Source organism: Rhinopithecus roxellana, chromosome 17 (genome assembly GCF_007565055.1).
Source record: "Rhinopithecus roxellana isolate Shanxi Qingling chromosome 17, ASM756505v1, whole genome shotgun sequence".
Taxonomy (NCBI): domain Eukaryota; kingdom Metazoa; phylum Chordata; class Mammalia; order Primates; family Cercopithecidae; genus Rhinopithecus; species Rhinopithecus roxellana.
Genome location: NC_044565.1, coordinates 28,330,460 through 28,351,311, shown reverse-complemented (window position 1 = coordinate 28,351,311; position 20,852 = coordinate 28,330,460). Strand labels below are relative to the sequence as shown.

The 20,852-nt window shown below is 41.4% G+C and overlaps 1 protein-coding gene across 6 annotated transcripts in view; it reads right to left on the bottom strand.

Annotated features, from left to right (window-relative positions):
* The window catches only part of IL18R1 (interleukin 18 receptor 1), a 44,809-nt gene extending 24,112 nt beyond the window's left edge, over window positions 1-20,697 (bottom strand). The window contains exons 1-5 of one of the 6 annotated variants that reach the window (XM_030921012.1): window positions 20,026-20,696; window positions 19,539-19,656; window positions 12,566-12,651; window positions 7,143-7,386; window positions 3,098-3,263 (exon numbers count right to left, since the gene is read on the bottom strand). In XM_030921012.1, the coding sequence (XP_030776872.1) occupies window positions 3,098-3,263; window positions 7,143-7,386; window positions 12,566-12,623 (468 nt within the window). In that variant the 5' untranslated portion in view covers window positions 12,624-12,651; window positions 19,539-19,656; window positions 20,026-20,696. Of the gene's footprint in view, window positions 1-3,097; window positions 3,264-7,142; window positions 7,387-12,565; window positions 12,652-19,538 lie in introns of all 6 variants that reach the window. The other 5 variants (XM_010356564.2, XM_030921013.1, XM_030921015.1 and 2 more) reach the window with 5 other exon arrangements.
* Window positions 20,698-20,852: the final 155 nt, after the last annotated feature.

Below are 20,852 nucleotides of genomic sequence, written 5' to 3'. Positions count from 1 at the left end.
AATGGCCATCCTTGATGATTGGACACTGTTTCTGCAAACACCAAGCGAGAAGAACCTACTGCCCGCAGACTTCTCCCTCAGAGCTGGCGGCCACTGGGGTTAGACCCATTTTGCATAGAATGTGCCCGTGAAGCACCCACATGTGTACCTCACATCAGTAAATTATTTATGTATAAGTCAAAATTTTATAAAGCCAAACTAATTTTTTCAAGCTATAGAAAAGATCAGACTCTTCATTTTTCCTTTCCAATCAATTATCTACTAAATTGTCTACTCAATTGTCTACTGATTTAGACTCCTTGCTCTCGGGTGAAGTCATGATCAGTCAACAGGCTTAGAATACTTAGCCCTGCGGTCCATTGTTTAGCTAAACATCCTTAGTGCATCAATGCTCTTAATTTAAATATCTGCATTTTGGAATTTCTTTTTTTATTTTTTTGAGACGGAGTCTCACTCTGTCCTCAAGGCTGGAGTGCAGTGGCTTGATCTTGGCTCACTGCAACCTCCGCCTCCTGGGTTAAAATGATTCTCCTTCCTCAGCCTCCTGAGTAGCTGGGACTACAGGCACCCACCACCACGCCTGGCTATTTTTTTCTATTTTTAGTAGAGATGGGGTTTCACCATATTAGCCAGGATGGTCTTGATCTCCTGACCTCATGATCTGCCTGCCTCGGCCTCCCAAAGTGCTGGGATTACAGGGGTGAGCCACCGCGCCAAGTCAGAATATCTTAAAACTCAGCACACCATGCCTCACTAATCTACATGTACTGTAACGCATTTGTACATTGATGGGAAATAGAGTGAAGTCAACTCAGGACTGACTCAAATGTTTAGAAAACATTTCAGATAAGAGCTGTCTTTGGAAATCACAAGTAAACAGTGTTCAAGCATAAGGCACAAACAAAAGTTTCAAGGATATTATCATCACTTGTTTTAGCTTTCCCAAGTTCTATTCAGACCACTCTCTCTTATAGGTCTTTAAAGTTTCCATGACAGAGTCACATTATTCAGATTTGTTATTCCATGTAAACTACATCAGCTGTCCCCAACCGTTTTGACACAGAGACTGATTTCATGAATGACAATTTTTCCATGGACCACGGTGGGTAGGGGTTGAGTGGGGAATGGTTTGTTTGGGGATGATTCAAGTGCATTATATTTATTGTGCACTTTATTTCTATTATTATTACGCTGTAATATATAACAAAATAATTATACAACTCACCATAATGTAGAATCAGTGGAGCCCTGAGCTTGTTTTCCTGCAACTAGGTGGTCCTATCTGGGGATGATGGGAGACAGTGACAGATCATCAGGCATTAGATTCTCATAAGGAGCACGCAACCTAGATTCCTCGCATGCACAGTTCACGATAGAGTTCTTGCTCCTGTGAGAGTCTAATGCCGCTGCTGATCTCACAGGAGGTGGTAATGTGAGTGAGGGGGAGTGGTCCAGGGATTGGGGACCCCTGAACTACACAATTTGTGTTGTGTGTGTGTGTGTGGATGGGAGTGTGTATGCTTTTTACGCATACACATACTCTATACTCACACACACTATGTATGTGTATACATAATTCCTATAGCGTGGTCTAAAAGAGCTTTTTTTTTTAAAAAAAATTATACTTTAAGTTCTGGGTTACATGTGCAGAATGTGCAGGTTTGTTACATAGGTATACACGTGCCATGGTGGTTTGCTGAACCCATCAATCTGTCATCTACCTTAGGTATTTCTCCTAATGCTATCCATCCCCTACCCGCCACCTGCCAACAGGCCCCCGTGTGTGATGTTCCCATCCCTGTGTCCATATGTTCTTGTTGTTCACCTCCCACTTATGAGTGAGAACATGCAGTGTTTGGTTTTCTATTCCTGTGTTAGTTTTCTGAGAATGATGGTTTCCAGCTTCATCCATGTGCCTACAAAGGACATGAACTCATCCTTTTTTATGGCAGCATAGTATTCCATGGTGTATAAGAGCTTTTCAAATTCAACAAGTAAAAGGTATGCCAACTGAAGAAGACAGAGAAAATAAACAGGCAACCCACAAAATTGTCTGATTGCAGTAAGATGCAATAAATATATACAAACGTTTAATTTATTACTAAGAAAAGTGAAAAATCCACTAGGAGTTTTAGAAATTTTTCACATCCAATTTGAAACATTCTAGGAGCATTATTTCCCAGTGTTGTGGAGGTGACAGAAAATTGGGATTCTTTTTTCAAGTGTGGGGTAAAATTGGCAGAGCTCCCTGGAGACGAGTTTGATAGTATGAAGAAAAAGACATAAACATGCTCACAGCCTTTGATTCGGTAATTCTGCATTTAGGGATTTGGTTGAAGGACAAATTATATAAACAACCAAGGTTCTGTGGCAGTGGTATTCATTTCAGCCTTTAAATAATGGTGAAAAATAGGCAATTCACAAATGTCCAATAACAGTGGGATTAGTTAGATGAAACCAGGCACGTAAAAACTGAAAGCCCATGATTAGAAGATCATTTAAAGATGTGAAGGGATAGTCACAGCATAATTCTTAGAGGAAAAAACACAATAAAATAAAATATACCACTTTTAAAAAGCAAATGCTTCACAGGAAAAAAAAAAAGAAGCACAAAGTCTCTAACTGATGGATTTATGAGTGCTTTTTGCTTTCTTCATTTTTCAGTTTTAAAGTTAAAATATTATAAAAGCGTTACCATTTCCAATATTATAAAATGAACTAATGTATTCAGAAAAACAAACAATTGAGTTTTACATGTTAAGCACATGTGACAGGAGAAAAGGGAAATCCTTGAACTAGCATTCCTAAAAATGAACTTATCGAAAGAGGAGGAAAATGAAGGAAGAGGGTGAGAGAGGAAGCTGTAATCATTTATTGAACACCATATCCAGGGAAACTACTGTGAAACATATTTTAATACTATGTATCAGCTGTTGACAACAAGCCAGTGAGGATACTTGGCTCAAACAGGGCAAGTGAGCCATGTGGAATCAGGCAGCTTATTTGCTATGAGACCAAATGGTAGCCCTCAACCCCTCTTTTGGGAATTTTATCTTTTCCATTAAGTCTTAAAGTTAAAATAACATAAAAGCATTACCTTATACAATGATGTGCTGTTGACCAGTGTTTGATAGTGGCTGTTTTCACAGGTTATCTGCAAAAATTTTTTAACTTCCACAGTTTTACTAGTTACTTGTCTTTCAGTGAAACAGCTGTGTTTATTTCTTCTGATGACATTTAATTTCCATTTCTGAGTATAATTTCTATGGAACAAAAGTGTAAAGGTATTTTATAATGCTACAGAAACTTTGCAAATATCACCCATCTTCCCTTTAGTAACCAATGTTATCATCTTTTTCCTTTCTTTTTATTAAAGAGATTGATTCATTGATGTGCAAACCCTGCTCTGCCTCCTCTTGATTCAGAGGAGCAAGAACTTGAACAACTGTCATGGGAATAGGGGGTAAAAAATGAAAACGTGAGCAGTCTACACACACAGAGACACACACATGCACACACACACACGCACATATCCTACTGCAGACAATACATTATGGATGTCAGAAAAGCAAATCTTTACAATGTCCGTGATCTTCACTGATGGATAAGTTCAGAGAGTCTTGGCCCAGGATGGGAGGGTGGCTTTGGTTTCAAAAGGTCTATAAACTCCTGATGCTGTTTTCTAAATGTGTGTGTATATGCCTTAGGTTTTATGTTTCTCAAGGCAATTTGTTCCCATCCCATTCTCTTACTGTTGAATAAAGCAAAGTCTGGAGTTGTTGCCCTCAGTGTAATTGAATTAGCTCTTTAAATGCCTTACCGACCAAAGGTGAGTATGAGTAGATTTTACAGTAGTTGTTACTCCTGATCAGAAATTAGTGATCAGGACTATCACTAGACCAGGTGCAGTGGCTCACACCTGTAATCCCAGCACTTTGGGAGGCCGAGGCAGGTGGATCACCTGAGTCAGGAGTTTGAGACCAGCCTGGCCAACGTGGTACAACCCCGTCTCTACTAAAAATACAAAAATTAGCTAGGTGTGGTGGCAGGTGCCTGTAGTCCCAGCTACTTGGGAGGCTGAGGCAGGAGGTGGAGGTTGCAGTGAGTGGAGATCACGCCATTGCACTCCAGCCTGAGTAACAAGAGCGAAATTCCATCTCCAAAAAAAAAAAAAAAAAATGGTGATCTAGAATTGGAAAAAAATACAGTATTTTTTAAATGAAGTTTTTAAAGAGAAAATGTTTCAAATTTGATATTTCTTCCACTGCACCTGTGATGTATAGATTCATTTGCTAAATACAGCAGACACGTGTTGTTAAGTTATCCTCTATGCCTGACACATTTGTGCCCACCTTAGGCTCTTCCAGTTCCCCTTTAGGTCTACAATAGGATAGAAGGAAGAAAAGACTAGCACTTACTGAGTTCCAGGTATCAGACTATGTATGTGCAAGGGAGATGACTGTTTTCCTTAGGCTCAGATGAGAATGCTAAATCTCAGACAGGTTAAACAATTCACTTGCTACAAGATGGGGCCAGGATGCAAATGCATATCTATTTGGCCCCAAAGGCCAGAAGTGCTTTGCACAATTCTACGCTTTCACAATCCAATGAATCTGGCCCCTTCACTTTGGGCATGAATTTATAAAAGATTGGCCATGACGAGAGAATGTGGTAGGCTGTTGTCATGGTTACAGGCAGTGTGTCCTGTGGCCATGGGACGTGATAGAGCTACCTGGCCCTTGAAATGGATTCAGAATCCCATTGGCAGCACCTTTTATCAAGTGTGTTTTTGTAAAGTCTCCCCAGCTTTGGCCTCAATGAACTGGAGAGATAGAGATTTCTAGATCTCTCTGACTTGTTGCTTAAAAGGAACATAATTAAAAGGAATATCCCCATTTTTTCAGAATACATTGTTCTCTACCTCTGTAATCCTCAATTCCTAACACTCAACAAATGCTAGAGGACAGATGACACTCCATGTGCAGGACACTGCGCTGCGAACACAATCAACAACACACTGCACCTGCCATCCAGGAGCTCCAAGGCTGGTGTTAACACGGAGGCCAACTGACCCAAAGCTGTGACCACACTTTCCTGCTGCAGGCCCAGACCATCCTTGTTACGAAAAACCACTCATTTTTGTCCACACACACCAGGGAATAAGCACCAGCCCCCACTTCTGAGGCTGCTCACCAAGCTGAACTCGCTGTCTGTCAGTCTAGGATTGGTTTATTAGATTTCCAAGTGTACATTTCTCTCTACCTTCATTTCTTCATCTCTATCACTGAAAAATGCTCCCTTTTGTATCCCCTTCCTTCTTAGTTGGTTTCTTTCTTAAAATTTGGTGGGATAAAGTGATTTTCACTGCAGGATTAAATTAGCAGTCCTCAGTGGCATTTGATTATTAGCAATGGACTCCTAAAAATTAAAGAATTACTGTTCTAATGGGAAAATTTCAGGTGTAAAGTCTGTTCACTCATAGATCCCACATCAAACTACAAAGGTTTACACACCGAAGTTAGAACACATATGTGTGTGCACACACACACACAATCTGCAGTAAATACTGCTTCCTAATTATGCTATATTTGAAGATGTCTGTATCTTTCATGCTCCTGGGTGTCTAAAACAACCTGCTTCCATGTAGAATCCCATTTATTTTCAAGGCCATTGTCAAAGCTGCTTCTCTCCTCAACACTTTACTCTCACAGTGATCAGTCTCCAATATCCACTCTGGGACACCTTGTTTTTCTTAGCATCTCCTGTCTGCTACCCTGTCTCTCCACACGTCTCTGAAATCCTGCCTCAATCTTTTGCTTCCACTGTTGCTTCCTAAGCCAGGCTGTATTCTCTACTCCCCACATCAGAAAGATGGCCATATGTTTCTGTTATCTCCAACTGATGATCATAGATGCCTGGCTGTTCCTCTCAACATGCTCTCTCAGCCCTGTCCAGAATACTTTATTCCTTTAAATCGTGCCTTCATTCAATCAGGAGTCAGAAGTTTGTGGGGAGCAGTGTTTATTGTTCTTTTTCCTTTACCCCATTTGTGAGTATTCATTCTTCCTTAGCTTGTTATGAAAAATCCCAGTTGTGACCCATTTCTGTAATTATCACTCTTAAAAGATCACCTAAAGATGTATTGGTTTTTATCAAAAGAGTTACTTAATTTTTTTCTGGTGCCTGGGAGTTCCTATGTACAAAAACAAACAAAAGTGACCTAATTTGGTGCAAAACCACAGGAGCGCTACCGAAGTTTCACAGTGATAGCTCACTCTGCTCTCAATAGCACGGTTGATAATGATCAGGACTCACTCTAGACGTGCCTCCAAAAGACATCTGCTACATATGAAATCTACACACCATCACCTTCAGCTGGCCCTGAGCTATTTCCTACAGGCCAGTCTCAAGTCTCTATAAAAATACCTACACATGTAGGTAGGTAGGTAAGTACATCTAAAAAGAAACATGTTCAGTAAGTGTGGGTGATGTTTTCAGTTGGCTATGCTCATTTAATGAAGTTATGCAACATGAGTATCCTGGCACAATCCAGGGCCACCACATGAGTAAAATGCAAAGCCCTTCTGTGTTGCACTTTCTCACTGCCCCCAGCTGTGGGTTGCAATTGGCTGCCAGAAACACACATCCTCCACTAGCACTGCCACCTGGTTCCCAGTGAGCCCCTGCAGACTGGACTAGTGTGTGTCTGCATCAACCCCATCCCTGCTCCCCACCAAGGATGCCACCCAGGAAGCTGACACTGCCCCCTTCACAACACATTAATATTATTGTGAAGTCCGAGCTGCTGATTTCATTTGATTGGGGGCATGTAGACAACAGGAGTGGCTGAATTTTAAAACTGACTTTCATGTAATCATCACTTACCATTGGTAAGAATCCCCTAAAAGGAAATCCTACTAAGGTAATCTCCTTTCTTTAAGGTCACTAAGAAAATAAGAAAATAAGCAGAGAGAAATAAATGTATTTTGTTCTGTAATGAACAACGTATTTCATGTTGTAGGAAGAGTAGAAAAGAAAAAGATGTGCTGATCATCTGACCTTTCAGGTTACTGCATATTTGAGTTGCTGAGCAAAGGACAAGAGAGCTATGAAATACATTTTAAAAAGAAAGGGTTACTCACTCCATTTGGAAAGAGTAAGATCCCGTGTCACTCAACTCAACTGGCCAAAACTCCAAAACACAACCATGCAAAGCAATTCTCGATGAACTCCTTGGATTCAGCTCCACACGTTCCTGTGATCCACTGCTTTTGTACCAGCTTTTGGTGGTTGTTTCAATCTCATGTGCAGGTGAACACGAGCAATATTTCAGATAGAAAGGTTCCCCTTCAACCACAGTAATGTGGGGACGTGAAGTACAAGATTCTTCAAAAGATTAGTAAGGTAAAAGAAATAAAAACAAAAACCAAAACGACAAAGGTAACTTTTTTGTCTTCTCATGCATTAGGTGAAAAAGTAAGGTTAGTAAGAAAGTCCTGAGAAATCTCAGTGTCACTTTCCTGTGGGTTCCTTTATTTTTGCATCAATCTTTTCAACACTAGAAAGGATGAGGCACTTTCAGAATATAGATGAAAACACAACTTCTGACAGTTTCTCCCCAACAGGAAGGTATCAGAACTTAACCAACCGTAGCTAGAAGATTGATAATTGTGTCATCTCTTAGAAGAAAATATTACACATTACAACTTCTTCAAAAGAAAGCCACAGAAGTCACAGTGCTGCCATACCTACCCCAAAACATACCCAGCTGAGGAGTCTCAGTGGAAAAGAAACAGAAACTTAGCAATCTTGGCATTCTTCCTCTGCACCATCAGAAATCTCACTCACCGTGCATTCACCCTGCCTATCTAACATTCCCTGGCAAGTGTGGAGATGGTTAAAGATGTGCCTATGTAACTTACAGTGTGTGTACATTTATTATTGCTGTAGGTCACCATGTGGATAATCAAGAATTCATTAATATAATATCAATCCAAATTTACATATCTGTCACATTCCCTCCTTCTCAATTGACCCAGATTCTCTGGCTTTGGAAATATATCTGACCCTCATCTACACAGGATAGGTGCTCCTTTCCCTTTTTCTGCACTTCTCATACTTCAAGGTCAGCATTAATGGGTCTTTCTCATAATCTATCCTCCAGTCACTCTTGGATGTGCTTTTACCATATTTTGAGGATGAGAATATTTAAATCGAACGAAACATTTCCCTTAGGACATGGACAGAATGCCCTCTCTATATGCCCTGACTATAGGGTTTGTTTCTCAAAGCAGCAGTCTGGTTTTAACTCAAAACTGTTAACTACAACATAAAGAGAAAGTGATGTGATAGAAGTATTCTGATATGGTTTGGCTGTGTCCCCACCCAAACCTCATCTTGAATTTAATCATGGGGACAGTCTCCTGCATGCTGTGCTCATGATAGTGAGGGAGTTCTCATGAGATCTGATGGCTTTACAAGGGGCTTTTCCCCCTTTTGTAAGTTTCCTGAGGCCTCCCCAGACCTGCAAAACTGAGTCCATTAAAGCTCTCTCCTTTATAAATCACCCAGTCTCAGGCATGCCTTTATTAGCAGTGTGAGAAGGGACTCATACAGTAAATTGGTACCAGGAGCGGGGTGCTGCTGTAAAGATACCCAAAATGTGGAAGTGACTTTGGAACTGCATACAGACAGAGGCTGGAACAGTTTCGAGGGCTCAGAAGAAGATGAAAATATGGAAAAGTTTGGAACTTCCTAGAGACTTGTTAAATGGCTTTGACCAAAACACTGATAATGTTATGGACAATAAAATCCAGGCTGAGGTGGTCTCAGATGGAGATGAGGAACTTTTTGGGAGCTGGAGCAAAGGTGACACTTGTTACGTTTTAGTAAAGAGATTAGTTGCATTTTGCCCTTGTCCTGGAGATATGTGGAACCTTGAACTTGAGAGATGATGATCTGGGAGAAGAAATTTCTAAAGAGCAAAGCATTCAAGAGGTGACAGAGCATAAGAGTTTGGAAAATTCGCAGCCTGGGGATGTGGTAGGAGAGAAAAACCCATGTTCTGGGGAGCAATTGAAGCCGGTTTCAGAAATTTGCATAAGAAGTTAGGACCCAAATGTTAATTGCCAAGACAATGGGGAAAATGCCTCTAAGGCATGTCAGAGATCTTCATGGCAGCCCCTCCCATCACAGACCCAGAAGCCTAATAGGAAAAAATGGTTTCCTGGGATGGGCCCAGGGCCCTCTTCTGTGTGCAGACTACGGACTTGGTGCCCTGCATCCTAGCCTTCCAGCCATTGCTACAGCAGGCCAAGATATCAGGTCAGGCTATGGCTTCAGTGGGTGCAAACCCCAAACCTTGGCAGCTTCCACATGCTGTTGAGCCTGGAGGTGCACAGAAGTCAAGAATTGAGGTTTGAGAACCTACACCTAGATATCAGAGGACGTATGGAAATGCTGGATGTCCAGGCAAAAGTTCACTGCAGGGGTGGAACCTTGATGGAGAACCTTTGCTATGGTAGTGTGGAAGGGGAATGTGGTGTTGGGGCTCCCATACAGAGTCCCCATTGGGGTACTCTACAGCTAGTAGAGTTAAGAGAAGAGGGCCACCATCCTCCAGGTCCCAGGATGATAGATTCACTGACAGCTTGCACCATGCACTTGAAAAAGCCCAGAAACTCAACACCAGCCCATGAAAGAAGCCAGGAGGGGAGATGTACCCTGCAAAGTCACAGGAGCAAAGCTGCCAAAAGCCATGGGATCCTACCTCTTGCAGCAGCATGACCTGGATGTGAGACATGGAGTTGAAGGAGATTATTTTGGAACTTTAAGGTTTAATGACTGCCCTATTAAATTTAGAACTTGTATGGGGCCAGTAGCCCCTTTGTTTTAGTCAATTTCTCCCATTTGGAAGGGGTGTATTTACTCAATGCCTATACTCCCATTGTATCTAGGAAGTAACTAAATTGCTTTTGATTTTACTGACTCATAGGAGGAAGGGACTTGCCTTGACTCAGATGAGACTTTGGACTTGGATTTTTGAGTTAATGCTGGAATGAGTGAAGACTTTGGGGGACTGTTAGAAGGGCATGATTTTGTTTTGAAATGTGAGGACATAAGATTTGGGAGAGGCCAGTGGTAGAATGATGTGATTTGGCTGTATTCCCATCCAAATCATCTTGAGTTGTAGTTCCCATAAGCCCCATGTGTCATAGGAGGGACCTGGTGGAAGGTAATTTAATCATGGGGGTGATTACCCTCATGCTGTTCTCCTGAGAGTGAGTGAGTTCTCATAAGATCTAATGTTATTATAAGGAGCTTTTCCCCTTTTTGCTCAGCCTTCTCCTTGATGCCACTATGTGAAGAAGGACATGTTTTCTTTCCCTTCCACTATGATCGTAAGTTTCCTGAGGCCTCCCAAGCCATACAGAACTGTGAATCAATAAAACCTCTTTCCTTTATAAATTACCCAGTCTCAGGTATGCCTTTATCAGCAGCATGAGAATGGACTAATACACATTCTTTGAAAACATGGATGTAAAATCTACCTCAAAACACAAGAGTTAAGGAGCCCCAACTTCATGTTTTCCGGTTGTAATACAATCTCTATTTTATACTAATACTTCAACATAGAAGGTGTGATACATGTGTATATAAGGGTGTCAGCTTCAATTTACATGCAAAACCCTGGTGAGTCATTAACAGTTCATTTATTTTCCTGTTTTAGAGTTAATATAATAAAGTACATAGACCATACAATATGTGCTCCTTTATGCCTGGGTTATTTTGACATGATTATGTTACAAATGCATTCATGCTGTAACAGTGATGTGTTCTTTTCTCATTGTAATGTAGTATCTAATTGTGTCATCATTTGGTGATTTATCCATTTTATAAAGGGATACATGTTGGAGATTTGGTTTATTAAACAAATGTCTATAGGATATTGGGTTATTTCCAGGTTTCCAGGTTTTCGCTTGTCTTAAAAAGCTTCTATAAACACATATGACTGTGTTTGGATGGGCATGTGCTCTCTAGAAGTATTATCATTTGAAGAAACTTAATGTGAATTACACACTCTCCAGAGGTGGGAAGTTGACAGTTGAAAGTCCACACCATGCCCCTCCTCAGGCAGCTAGAAGCTTTGGATATCTAATCATGGTTTACCATTAGAGGCTTTGTTGATTACCATAATACTTGTTGGAAATGGTCCTTGATGGGATAAATAAGTGGAGTTCAAGGTGTGTGGAGTTCCAAGTGCCAAAATAGGCACTCCTATTGTTCCATAAACACAGTATAAGAACCCAGCAGGGCCAACAACCAATGCCATTTGGAATAAAATCTGTGTTTGAAACTGTCTTGGTTTTGGACAATTGTAGGATTTTGTCACTTAAACTCAACTAGATTCAGTGAATCCTCTATGTAGAACATTGTCATGTCTCCCTAGAGTGAAACATTCATGAGAAGTGCTCTCCAGGGCAGGCAGCTGGGAGCTTGGCAACTTTGCACAACTGGCTGCATGGCTGTTTCTGTGCCTGAAACATGCTCTCGTTATAATGAGGAGCAAGGCTATTAGTGTGTGTCCACAGGACATGGGACTCATGACACATTTTCCTGCACCGTGCTTTTCCGCTCACTTGTTTCTGACACATCATTACATAAAAAAAAAAAAAAAAAAAAAAAAACAAAGATCTACCTCATTCTTTTACCATCTGGGTAGGCTTGTATTGCAGGGATCTCAGTAATAAATGGATCCACATAAGTAAATATACCCTGAGATTGGACCTGTGTTATTTGAAAGTACCAAAAGCTTAATTCTGCTATCTCTTCAGCAGTAATTATCAAAGCAGGGAATATGGGCCCATGTGTTTCCCTCTCCTAGGTAATAGATCAAGGCAAATTAATATTTGTGCTCCCACTTTCTTCCCCAAAGTCTAAGGAATGCCTTGCTAATCAATCATGGATTGAGTCTCAGAACCCTTCTCAATTAAAAAAAAAAAAAAAAACTCTAGGCAATCACTGCTAATAAATTGGAATCTCAGAACCCTTCTCAATTTAAAAAAAAAAGAAAAAGAAAAAAAAAAAAACTCTAGGCAATCACTGCTAATAAATTAAAATTGGTATTTGACATCTGCTATGAAGCCTACTCGAACTCCCTGGTCTAGCCAGTCTCTTTTTGTATATTCCATCTCACTTTAATTTTTGAAACCTGTCTAATATATTTGTCATTTACTTTTCTCATTATTACCTAAATAATGAGATGAATCTTTGCCTCTCTCTCAGAAAGGAGACAGTGTGTTTCAAACTTCCTAAAACCCAATAATAAAGATGACTGCCACCTCCTCAGTTTCAAACAACATGAAATAAATTTCCACCTCAGACAAATGTCATTTATTTCAAGATGCAAGTTGTTCACTCTGCTCTCACTACATAAACTCAGACTGCAGAATATTTTCTTTTCTGAATAAATTCAGCATCTTCAGTAGCCACCACATAAAAAAAACTTTGACATTCTTCCTCGATTACTAATGCAATATGTTTGTGAATATGTATAATCACTTACCCGCAGTGCTTACAAATATAAGCACCCAAAGAGTCAAGGGTAATTCTCTACAATTCATGGTTTGGATTCTGCTTCAAATGGCTTCTCTGGAAAACAGAATAAAACAGATTTAGTCAAAGCTTTCAAACAAAAGCATACCTATCTTATGAAGGTTTAAAAATCTTCTGGCACACAGATTTTTTAAAAACCAACCTAGAAGATTTTTATATTCCTTAATCTAGTAACCAATTCTCAGAACTTTCAGCCATATAAAATTAATAAAATTAGGCCAGGCATGGGGGCCCACGCCTGTAATCCCAGCGCTTTGGGAGGCTGAGGCAGGCGGATCACGAGGTCAGGAGATCGAGACCATTCTGGCTAACACGGCGAAACCCCGTCTCTAGTGAAAAATACAAAAAATTAGCCAGGTGTGGTGGTGGGCGCCTGTAGTCTCAACTACTCAGGAGGCTGAGGCAGGAGAATGGCGTGAACTTGGGAGGCGGGGCTTGCGGTGAGCAGAGATCGCACCACTGCACTCCAGCTTGAGAGACAGAGCGAGACTCCATCTCGAAAATAATAATAATAATAATAATAAAATTTCAAGGCAATGAAGTTTTGCTTCTGGAAGAAGGCCTGGTCTACTAAATCCTGCTTCCAAGGTCAAAGTTGAAAACAATAGGACTGCTACAAATGCTACCATTCTGTGAATAAACAATCTGTGACATGCTGAGCTATATATGACAGTTCTGCCCATGTAAGAGTGTGTGAGTGTCAGTCCTCTGAGCCCAAGCCAAGCCATCGTATCCCCTGTGACTTGCACATATACGCCCAGATGGCCTGAAGTAACTGAAGAACCACAAAAGAAGTGAAAATGCCCTGCCCCACCTTAACTGATGACATTCCACAACAAAAGAAGTGAAAATGGCCCGTCCTTGCCTTAAGTGATGACATTACCTTGTGAAAGTCCTTTTCCGGACTCATCCTGGCCCAAAAAGCTCCCCCACTGAGCACCTTGTGACCCCCACTCCTGCCCGCCAGAGAACAACTCCCCTTTGACTGCAATTTTCCTTTACCTACCCAAATCCTATAAAACGGCTCCACCCTTATCTCCCTTCGCTGACTCTCTTTTCGGACTCAGCCCGCCTGCACCCAGGTGATTTAAAAGCTTTATTGCTCACACAAAGCCTGTTTGGTGGTCTCTTCACACAGACACACATGACAGTGTATGTTTTCACATCAGAATGCTCCTGAATTGTAATGAGATCTTCATTTAGGGGTTGAACTTTTAAAAATCCATCTTCCTCCTTCAGAACGTAGGTTTCATAATTCTAGGCATTAAGTCTGTGTTGCTCTTCACTGTATCACTAAAACCCAGCACGAAGCCTAGCACATGGCCAGCACTCACTAACATGTGTCACTGAGGCATAGGTGTGTGTATGTGTTTGCGTGTGTCTGTGGCTGCCCATATGAGCTTACTTTAGGGAAATGCAGAGATGAAGTGACAGTCTCCTACACTACAGACCCCTCCTTTACACTGACTGTGACCCAGTGGAACTAAGATCTGCATTGAACTTTGAGCCTACTACAACCTAGCATTAGCACTTTTGATTACAACTTTAAGAGCCCAGTGGAGGAAGGATCCCCCACACAGTGGAGACCATTCAGAGTCTAAATACTGCATAAATAACACCATGTCCCTTGTTTACCATCCTGAGTGCAGGAAGGACAGCCTGATGGCAGAGTCTGGTTTCAGAAACACACAAACCTGGGTTGCCACTCCAGTTTGAATACTGACAAGCTGTGCAAAACTTGAGCAAGTCTTAGAGCCTGTTTGCTTATTACCAAATGGAAATGGTAAGAAGGCCTGCCTCTGGAATTATTGAGTGATTAAACCTTCTAAGGCTTAGTAACAGCTTCTCAGCCCAGAATAATTCCCCTCCCACCAACAACTACTCATCCTCCATCCTAAAAATAGGGTTGTCAATGCCTGAATCCAGGATAAAGCTTAATGGTTAAGCTTCCAAACCATTCACATCCATCCTTACGGAAAAATTACCAAATATTTGGTGGAATTTCCGAGAGATAATAATCAATAACGTAAAGGCCAAAGAAACAAGTATGAATGGAAAGTATCAACTATGCATAATCAAATTAGACCAGTTCTATGGTTAGAAACCTCCCCCCCATACCTCCACACACATTTTGTTATTAACTCTGCCTATTCTTTCATCTTAGATAGAATAAAAAATGTTATTTCCTTTATGTCACTACTCTGATTAAGGCTGACATAACCTTATAAAAAGCATCACTTTTGTAAAAAATATTCAATATCTACCAAGAGACAAAGTTATTAGGGAGATGATTCAGCAAACTGACAAGTTACCTCTGAGTTTCAATACAAAACATATTAAGTTCTTAGTATACAAAAATTAGTTGGTATTTGCACAGCATTCTGCAAATCTGGATGTGTGTATGTAAAATTTTTAACGTACTTTAGTTTTATGTGTGAATTTAAGAGATTAAGGTTATATTAAATAATGAATTCATTTCCAGAAAAAGAGCTATTCTGATAAATGTAACAGATACTCTAGCAAGTGTTAATAAAATAGGTGTAGAAGAATATAAAGTCTTACATGTAAGAATTTTAAGGGTTTTTAATTGCTATGTTTAATACCAACATTTTTGCTTTTCCATCACTCAAGTTTCTTTCTTTTTAAAAAGTTTGTCTGATTTCTAAAGCAATTGACACTCAATGTAGCACATTTACAAAAGGAAGACTGAAAGAAGAAAATAATCTCAACATGTATAATTTTTAGCATGTTTTCCTGTACTTTTTATAAATGTTGTCACATAATTAAGATGTTTGGCCAGGCATGGTGACTCATGCCTGTAATCCCAGCCCTTTGGGAGGCCGAGACAGGAGGATCATGAGGTCAGGAGATCGAGACCATCCTGGCTAACACGGTGAAACCCCATCTCTACTAAAAATACAAAAAATTAGACAGGTGTGTTGGCGAGCACCTGTAGTCTCAGCTGCTCGGGAGGCTGAGGCAGGAGAATGGCGTGAACCCGGGAGGCGGAGCTTGTAGTGAGCCAAGATCCTGCCACTGCACTCCAGCCTAGGTGACAGAGGGAGACTCCGTCTCAAAAAAAAAAAAAAAAAGATGTTTAAATGATTGTATATCCTGCATTTCCACTTAATATTACATAATGAGCATTTTTCCTGTGTCACAAAACTCTTTGTTAAAACCATTCTAATTGCTACCTAATATTACTTCATGTGGATATATTATCATTTACCAGATGTATTATGCGAGAATCACATGACCCCATCTTCATGGGTAAGGCAGGATGGCTCAGTTTTTTTGCAGCATGGGCTCAGGTGCCAGCCTGGGTAGATTTGAATCTCCATTCTACCCTCTACCAGCTAACCGACTATGGGCAACTGACTTACCTGTTCTGTGCCTCATTTTTCTTATCCATAGAAGGGGATAATCATACCATCTCCCAGAGCTAATGTGAAGGCTAAATGAGTTACTATTCCAAGTGTCTGGTGAATGGTAATACCACTTAAATGTTAGTTATTATTATTTGTCTACATTTCTTATTATTTCCTAGATGTTACTCCATGGCAGTACAGTGATTGAGTCAAAGACTACATTTAAACCTGACAGATGCATGCTGCCAAACTGCATTCCAGAAATGTTGCAATAATTCATATTCTCTCGCTCAATAGCACAAGACAGTATCTATGGACCACACCCAGGAGAGCACTGAGCAGCTTTACTTTTAAAATGTAATTAGACAGCCAAAATGGAAAAATGGTATCTCATTGTTTTTTGAATTTGCATTTCTTTGAGTATAAATGAGGCAAATATTAATCACGTATTATCAGCTATTTTCATGTTTATGAACCATCTCTTTATGTCTTTTGTCCAGTTCTCCGATGTTTGTCTAACTTGTTGTTTACTTTCTGTCTTTTGTTATGCTAATATATGACAAATTTTATATTGATGTAGTCAAACCCATCACTCTTTTGCTTTGTGATGTTTTCATTACTTTTAAGTGTAGAATATCCTTTCCTGTTGGGGGTCACATAGATGCTTACGTAGATCTTCATTTTTATGACTCAGTATTGTTTTGTTCTGTTTTTATGTTTAGCTTTTTTCATCCACCAACAATTAACTTTCTTGTTTGACATGAAGATAGGGAGTAACTAAACCTACTTGCCTCAAATAGCTACTAATTACTTCTCTACTGTTAATTAAATAATTCCGTATTTCCCCTACGGTTTGCCAACACTACGTTGTCATGTACAAGTCCTCCCTGAGCACTCTACTGAAAGTCTAACACAGCATGCTTACCCAAGTGCAAACACACACATGCACACACACACACTCACACACACCAATGTGCCTCTACCCTCCCACCTTTAGTATTTCTATTCATAACACTTATCTCTGTCATATTTTCACTTTATGTCTGCTTGTTTGTTATTTGCTGAATTATTGAATGACTTAAATCCATAAAATATACATAATTTTGAATCTAGGTGATCATCTGATCCATATCTTGGAAAGTATGTTTTAGCAACTAATGTGAAATCTAGGCCACCAGCTCTCACTCAAGTTTGGAAAAAAATCATGATGCCTGGGCTCCACCCAGTGGGCTGGAGGACAGACTGGGCATCCTGAGTCCTCAGAACTCCGCAGGTGACTCTAATGTACAGTCAGGTGGAGAGCTGCCGACCTAGGGCACTTACTTGTATTCTTAGGAAAGTAAATTTAATATACCTTAGATGCATATATTTGACGTGTCTAAGACATATTAAATATTTGTGCACGTACATATGTACGTACGTGTGTGTACACACACATAATGAAAGTCACAAACTTATCTAAATCACCCAAAGGCATGAAGTTTTCTCTAAACGAAGGAAAAAAACAGTTTCCTTCCAAAAATGGGGTGACCTAGGCTTAAGGTCAGATCCAAGCTGACCACTCTGTCTCCCAAGGCAGCACAGTAAAAAGCCCTTCCAGAGGGTCCAAACAGTCACCTGAACCCCTGGCTCTGCCCAGTTGCCCTTGTTTATGGGCCCCACCCTGAGAAACCGACCTTTCTCTAAATGTAATTCACAGAAACACGTAATGCACAGAGAAAGAGCCACTTCAACCTCTTTCTAATGAGGAACCTGAGATTTGAGGAAGTGAATTGGCGAGCCTCAGATTACAGCTTTTCACAAGGACACACATGAATCAATGTAGATGCCGTTATATAAATCGCTCATTAGCAACACATACAATCGAGCACCTCCTGAGATAAAGTGCCTGGATGAAAATCATAACACCAGTTTTCTAAAAATATAATTTTTCTTCTACAGTGTTCCATGCATAGTCGTTTTACTCAGCCTGCAAGATGATAAAACAACCACATGCAAAGAGGAGAAAACAACCTTGGGGCATAACATACACACACTTAAACTCTAACAAACAAAAGAATTTGTGTGGAATTTGGCTTCTCATCTGTAAGGCCAAGGAAATAAATGCTACCTCATAGTCCTTGTCACACAAGTGTCTGTTGTTAACCTTATCCTTCCCCCAACCTAGCGTCGGCAAATCGTGGGCAAATCTTCCTATGCCTGTGCCACCTGGGCCACCCTCCCCACTTCTCCCAGCTGTCAGGTCCCTAGAGTCCTTGCAACTTGGCTCAATATTTGCCTTCTCAAGGAAGCTCTCCAACTGCAACAGCCCCAAATGGTGCATGCCTTTGTCCAAGCCCGTCTCCATCATTCGGCAGGTGTCTCCATCACTCCTGGACTAGCTCCCACTCTCTGGTGAGGTCCACGAGGGCAGAGACCCTGCGTTTTCTTTTCTTTTTCTTTTCTTTTCTTTTCTTTTCTTTCTTTTTTTTTTTTGAGATAGGGTCTCGCTCTGTCACCCAGGCTGGAGTGCAGTGGCGCAATCTCTGCTCACTGCAACCTCCGCCTCCCAGGTTCAATGTCTCAGCCTCCCGAGTAGCTGGGATTACGGATGTATGTCACTACGCCTGGCTAATTTTCTGTATTTTTAGTAGAGACGGGGTTTCACCTTGTTAGCCAGGATGGTCTCGATCTCCTGACCTCATGATCCGCCCTCCTCAGCCTCCCAAAGTGCTGGGATTATAGACCCTGACTTTTCAATCCACATTCCTAGACTTTAACCTTAGTTCTTAGCCTTTGGATGTGTATTTGTGCAGGGAGAGGGAACACCCTGTCTCCAAACCCAATTCCCCAAATTTACCCCTCCTAGCCCATCCAAGGCCCTGAGGTTGAGAGGTGTGCTCCCAATAGCAGCACTGTGTATGACACAAAATCGGTATTTGCAAAGGGTCTTGAGAATGAAGCAAGGGAAGTCAGTGAAATAAACACAATAATCTTGGATCTCTATATCTGGCTGCAATTGACACCTCATTAATTTGTCTGATAACTGCAATGCAACCTGCTGGGCTTTTTAACTTCCCAGGGCTGAGCAGAAAAAAGACAAAGGCTCTGGAATCAGAAAAACAGTAGGTGTGAGTCTGGGATCTACTACTTAGTAGCTGGATACTCTTGGATAAATGACGGAATTCCTCCTCCCTTTTATTCATAAAAGCATAATAATAGTTCCTATTTCATGTGGCCCTTAGGAAGATTAAGTGAAAATAAGATATCTAAAAATTTTCTACCGTGTCAGGCACATGGTAAGCACTTAAAAAATGACAACTATTGTTATCACTTATTTCAGTTGTTCTCACCTCTCCAGAAAACAATTGGGAACGTCTTAATTTCTAAAACTGTACTTTCGGAGAAAGACGGCATGCTGTCTCATCAATTATTCACACATATTTACACACACACTATCTCTCTCTCTCTCTCTCTTAATTGACCTTGTTTTGAGACTCCCTCCCCGGATGGTGGTCTTCCCTTCCCCTGGGGGAGTGGGGAGGGGGTGCGGGTGGCAACAGGGCCCACCCTTACCTTCAGAGAGGCGTCCCCCAGGCTGGGGCGGGGGCGGCAGCTCCTCCTCCACACCAGGTCGCGACTGCGGAGGCCAAGTTCGGAAAGTAGGTGAGAAGCAGCGATCCCCGCCTCCTGACTACCGTGGAAAGTGAAAGAGAGGTGTGATTAAAGAGATAAGGCACCCAGAGAGGGTTACAGAAACAAAAACCAAAAAAGAAAAAGAAGGAAAGAAGTAGGAACAGAAAGAAAGAAGAATGTCAGGGGTTTGGCAGCTCCTGGTTGCTAAACCCGGCCAGTGGAGGCTGCAGGTGGGCAATGCCTGCGGTCGGGCGAAGCTCCGGGTCCCGGAGTGTCGCGGTCTGGGGCGCTCTCAGTCTGGGGCGCTCCCGGGCGTAGAGTCCTCCCTGACTTGGGGGTCCGGGTCTGGGGGCCCTCCGGTCGGGGTGCTCCTAGCAGCGATGCTCCAGGACCGCCTCCTCCACCCAGGCGCCCCGCGTGGAGTTACCGGAGCTGCTGGATCGCGGGGTCCAAAGGGCGCAGCTGGAAAACCCAGCGCCTCGCCCTTTCCGCGCGGACAGCGTGGGCCCCAGGCGTCTGGCCCTTCCTCCCCTGCCGCGCGGCGCGGGTCCCGGGAAAATCAGGGCGGTAGCCGGGTGACCTGCAGGGCCGGAAGGTGGCGCGCCCGGGCCGCTCGCACGCACCCTGCAGGCCGGTGTTCACAGCAGAGGATTCGAAGAGGGAGGCCAAAGGGGAATGTGTGTCTCTAGATTTTTATTTTGTGGCAGAGCTGTTATTAAACCAAAGGAAAAGGAAAACCCATAGCGGACAGGCAAAAGGTTTAATGAGACAATTATTTTAATTATTTTTACCCAATCAAGATAATTCACCAAATAATGAACAAAAATATGTAATTATCTCAATAAATGCAAATAAAAGCATCTGACAAAATTCAACACCCCTTTGGAATTAATAACGATTAGAAAACCGAGAGTAGAAATTACCTTTCTTAATCTGATAAAGAACATCTATAAGAAACCTACAGGTAACTTCGTAATAGTGAAACATTTTGCGTTTTCCTAAGATTAGTAATGAGATAATGATTTTGGCTCCCACCTGGGACAACTGCTTTGCAACAAGTGAAGAAATAAAGTTAAAATTAGAAGGCATAAAGATTGAGAAGAAAGAATTAAACTACTGGTTTTAACAGAGAGCATAATTATATGTAGACCAACCTTTGAAATCTACAAAAGAAACCACTGGAAATACTGAGTTTATCAAGATCATGGAATGTTTAAAAAATCAATAGTAATTCTATATATTAGAGATGGAAAC